This window comes from Dipodomys ordii, unplaced genomic scaffold (assembly GCF_000151885.1).
Source record: "Dipodomys ordii isolate 6190 unplaced genomic scaffold, Dord_2.0 Scaffold69, whole genome shotgun sequence".
NCBI classification, from domain to species: domain Eukaryota; kingdom Metazoa; phylum Chordata; class Mammalia; order Rodentia; family Heteromyidae; genus Dipodomys; species Dipodomys ordii.
In genome coordinates this window covers 846,319-850,205 of record NW_012267285.1, presented here as the reverse complement: position 1 = coordinate 850,205, position 3,887 = coordinate 846,319, and the positions used below count along the sequence as shown (strand labels likewise).

General features: G+C 54.4%; 2 protein-coding genes across 3 annotated transcripts in view; both read right to left on the bottom strand.

Moving 5' to 3' along the window:
• The window catches only part of Ing4 (inhibitor of growth family, member 4), an 8,722-nt gene extending 8,607 nt beyond the window's left edge, over positions 1-115 (bottom strand). For both annotated transcript variants that reach the window (XM_013023648.1, XM_013023649.1), the window contains exon 1: positions 36-115. In XM_013023648.1, the coding sequence (XP_012879102.1) occupies positions 36-72 (37 nt within the window). In that variant the 5' untranslated portion in view covers positions 73-115. The remainder of the gene's footprint in view (positions 1-35) is intronic.
• Positions 116-2,755: 2,640 nt separating this feature from the next.
• Positions 2,756-3,887, bottom strand: part of Znf384 (zinc finger protein 384) — a 21,828-nt gene continuing 20,696 nt past the window's right edge. Inside the window, exon 11 of the mRNA XM_013023586.1 lies at positions 2,756-3,887. Within this exon, the coding sequence (XP_012879040.1) occupies positions 3,708-3,887 (180 nt within the window). The 3' untranslated portion in view covers positions 2,756-3,707.

The window sequence follows — 3,887 nt, the reverse complement described above, 5'->3', positions numbered from 1 at the left end:
CCCGCGACCCCTGACCCCCCCCGGCCCGCTCTTACTGTCCAGATAATGTTCCAAATACATCCCAGCAGCCATCTTGAAGCAAAACAAAGCAACTTCCGGTTCGCCTCGGAAGTGACTGACGCGTAGGAGACAGCACGGACGCCGCCGGCGCGACGCTGAGGTAAGACGGCTTCCGCCCTTCCTTCAGCCTCTCGCACGACCTCTTCCGCCCTCACCCGCCAGCCGCGCGCACCTGCGCCCCTCGCCCGAGCCTTTGCCTGTGACGTACGTCCACGGCGACGGCCCCCAGCGAGGCCACTTCCGCCCGCTTCTGCCCTGACTGCGGCGCCGCGCGCGGTCGTACGACGTCACGGAAGGGCGCCATTTTGCAGTCTCCCGCTTAACTTTTCCCTCTTTTTTCGTTTTCCCCCTCCAAACCCAGACTGGGCCCCAAGGGGGGGCGAGCAGCCGCGCCGTGCGGGGTCGCGGCCCATCCTCCCTCGTCAGCAGGTGGAGACGCCACACTTCATTCGTTCCTTTGCGGAGCTGAAGTCAAGATGTTCCCCCAGGACAAGTTGGGAAGGAGCCACAAAGGTCCAGAACTTTCTCCAGAGTCGTGGCGTTCCCAGATGTCCCCTCACAGGAGCAGCTGGACCTCGAGCCCAGGGCCTGGCGCACACTGCCCAGCGCCCTGCCACTGAGCTATACCCCCAAATTAGTTGCCGTCTTATTTATAAGGGTGGAGAACACAGCCCAGGTGAAATGCTGTAGCCACAGCTCCATGGTGTCTCGTCGGAGCGGAGGTTCACGGGGTTTTCCTGCCCAGGCTGGCCTCGAACTACCATCCTCAGGTCTCAGCTAGGAGGACAGGTGTGAGGCACCTGCACTTTGGATCAAAGTTTATGTCCTTCTTTGCAAATGTGGCTTCCAATGGAAATGACGTACTACTTACTTCCCTCCACGCTTTGGTCTCCTTTTGTATCTCTGGCCTAAATGATGCCAGCATTCTGAAAGGCCTGGGAAATGGAGCTCTACCGTAACTGGGTCAGACATGCTAGCCAAAGAACAGATACTGTGCATTGCACTCAATGGAAATCAGACCACAGCTGACTTGTGATGTAAAACCTGCCACAGTGATGTAAGACAGCACTAACCCTAACACACACCGCTATAATTACTGTTGTGCCCTGGCAGGCTTTTAAGCCACCAGCCCTTGGTTCATTTATTTGTGTACGTACTAAGGCTTGAATGTAGGACCAGAGCGGCATTTTTTCACTAAATTCTGGTTCTCGACTATTTGAGCCACACACAGCTCCACTTCTGGCTTTTAGCTGTTTTTTTTTTTTTGGAATTAAGTCTCATGGGCATTTCAGGCTGGCTCCAAACTATGATTCTCAGATCTCTGCCTCTGGAGTACGGGAGTAGCCTAGAAATGGGAGTTATGTGGGGCTCAGTCCCTTGGGTAATGTATCAGTTTCCTGCTATACAACAATAACAACAGTACGTACCTCGTAGCATTGTGTTAACGCATTACAAGAATATTCTGGTTCTAATTGTGGTGATGAAAGAAGAGAGAGCTGTTGGGCTATTTCCAAGTTGTTGGAAGTTAAGACAAAGTAGTTATTCAGGAAACTACCAACACTGCTGTATTTATTCTCAATATCAGACTACTAGCTGAGACTCAACCTTAGATATCTAGCTCCAAACTAAGTGGGCCTGATTTGTCCACACCCCACAAAGTAAGCCCAAGAGAACCTCCAATTGTCGTAAATGGGAGCTTGGACTTTTTCCAGTGGTTTAGTATCGTGTGTGCAGATGCTGGGGTTTGGGGTTTGAACTCAGGGTCTGGGCGCTGTCCCTGAGCTGCTTTGGTCTTAAGCCACAGCTTCACTTCCACTTTTTTTTCCCCACATGGATTTTTTTTTTTTTTAAAGTGGAGATAAGATTCTCACACTTTCCTGGCCTGGGTGACTTTGAACTAGGATCCTCAAATCTCAGCTTCTTGAGTAGCTGGGATTATAGGCGTGAGCCACCCAGGCTGTGTGTGGTAGGTGCTGACCCAAAGATCACACGCTCTACCACCTGCGCTGCATTTCCAGTCCTCTCAGTGCTTTTCCCAGAAAGGATTTGAGTTTTCAGCCATCCCTTCATTCCCCAGCTCCGGTGGGTAGCCCCCTGGTCAGTACCGCTTCCCACGGGGTGAGAGGCTCAGTCCTTCCCTGCTTCCCACACAGCAGCCTGGGGTGCTCAGCAAGCCGCGTCCACTGCTTGCTGGCGCTCAAGGACCTTCAGGTAATATCCTGCCAGGACCACAGCTGCGCATGCCCGCGTTCCTCAACCACAAGCAAGCTTTCACCTCTGCAAGGCGGGGGTGGAGGGATCAGGCACGTGGCATTCGTGCGCCTGACCCTTTTTTTTTGGGGGGGGTCCTCCCTCAGTATCTCCCCCCAAACAGCCTCTTCCCATGCTCGCTCACACCATCAGCTCCACTGTCTCTGCGCCTTTCACATGAATTTATTTCTATACAATGTTCTAAAAACACCCCTTTGCTTTTTGTACAGAAGGTTTTGCTTTTTTTTTTCATTTTGCAATTGCTTTGTTAACAACTGGGTTCCTGATTTATGTTTCTTTTCTTTTCTCTGACATCTGCCATGATTAAAAAAATAAAAGGGAAAAGGAAATAAAAATGCCATGGCCAGAGGACAAGGTGGAGGGGGGAGGGGAAAGGCAAAAAAAAAAAAAACCAACAAAAAACCAAAACCAAAACCATCAAATATGAAAATTCTGAGATAATGCATTTATAAACACAGAAATGGTTACAACAAAGATGGCCGTGATGAGCGGGTATATATATATTTATATATATATATATATATTTATATATAAATCCATGTCCAGCATCTGACCGTGGCACCATGGGAGATTAAGTTCAGTCCTGGGGTCTTAACTCTCCCTTCTTTGCACCGCCCTGGCTCTTGGGGGAGAGGGGGTCACAGAGGACAAAACTCCTCATAGCTTCTTGGCCCTGGGACGGGGTACAAGGCCTTGGGAGAGAAGGGGGAAGGAGGCTCGAAGGAAATTCATATCCCACTCTGAGCCTCCTGGAGGGAATCCACGGCCCCTTGGGGACCACCTCCCAGCCCCTGCCCCCCCACCCCAAACAAACAAACAGAAAGCGGTCCAAGCCTCCCGATTCCTCCCCCCATGAGCAACAGCAGGAGCGGAGCGGGGGGGAGGGGGCAGATGGCTCTGAGGAGAACGGGGAACCCTCTGTTCTTCGCAGGCAGGCAGGAAGGGGGCGACTTGCACTTGGGGCTCCCCCTTGTCTGTTCCTGGGGGGAGGGCCAGCCTCTAGTGTGCGACCAGCCCCCAGCTCCGAGGCCGAGGAGGAGGGAGGCCGAGGGCTGGGGCTGGACTGGCTTCTGTCCGGTCACAGCTCGAGCCTTCCCTTGAGCACCAAGCCCCCGTGTGAAAAGCACTGCTTGGTAGGGGCTGCGGGATGACGCCTGCGGCTCCGGACCCCTTGGCCAGTGAGGAAGGCTGTGGTTCCTTTTGGAGAGCGGTGGGGGGCGCGGATGAGAGCTGCGTCGGAGGCCCAAGGTTTGTCGAGAGAAGGGGAGGATGCCGCGGCTCCCGCCGGGGATGGAGGGGGCCGGGGGCCGGGCCCCCTCCTCGCCCTCCGGGGGAGGGGCGTCTGTCAGGAGGGCTGAGGGGCACCGAGAGGATCTCTACGAGCTGGCCAGGTGCTCCACCTGGATGGTGCTGGTGGTGACCGTAAGGCAGATGTCCTTATGGTGATCGGCCGTCTTATAGGGCGTCAGGTCGAAGGAACACTGGGGCGGGGGGTTGGGGGTGCTGTCCGCCCCACCGCCGCCCTGGGCGGCCGCCCCAGGGGGCTGGAAGTGCGG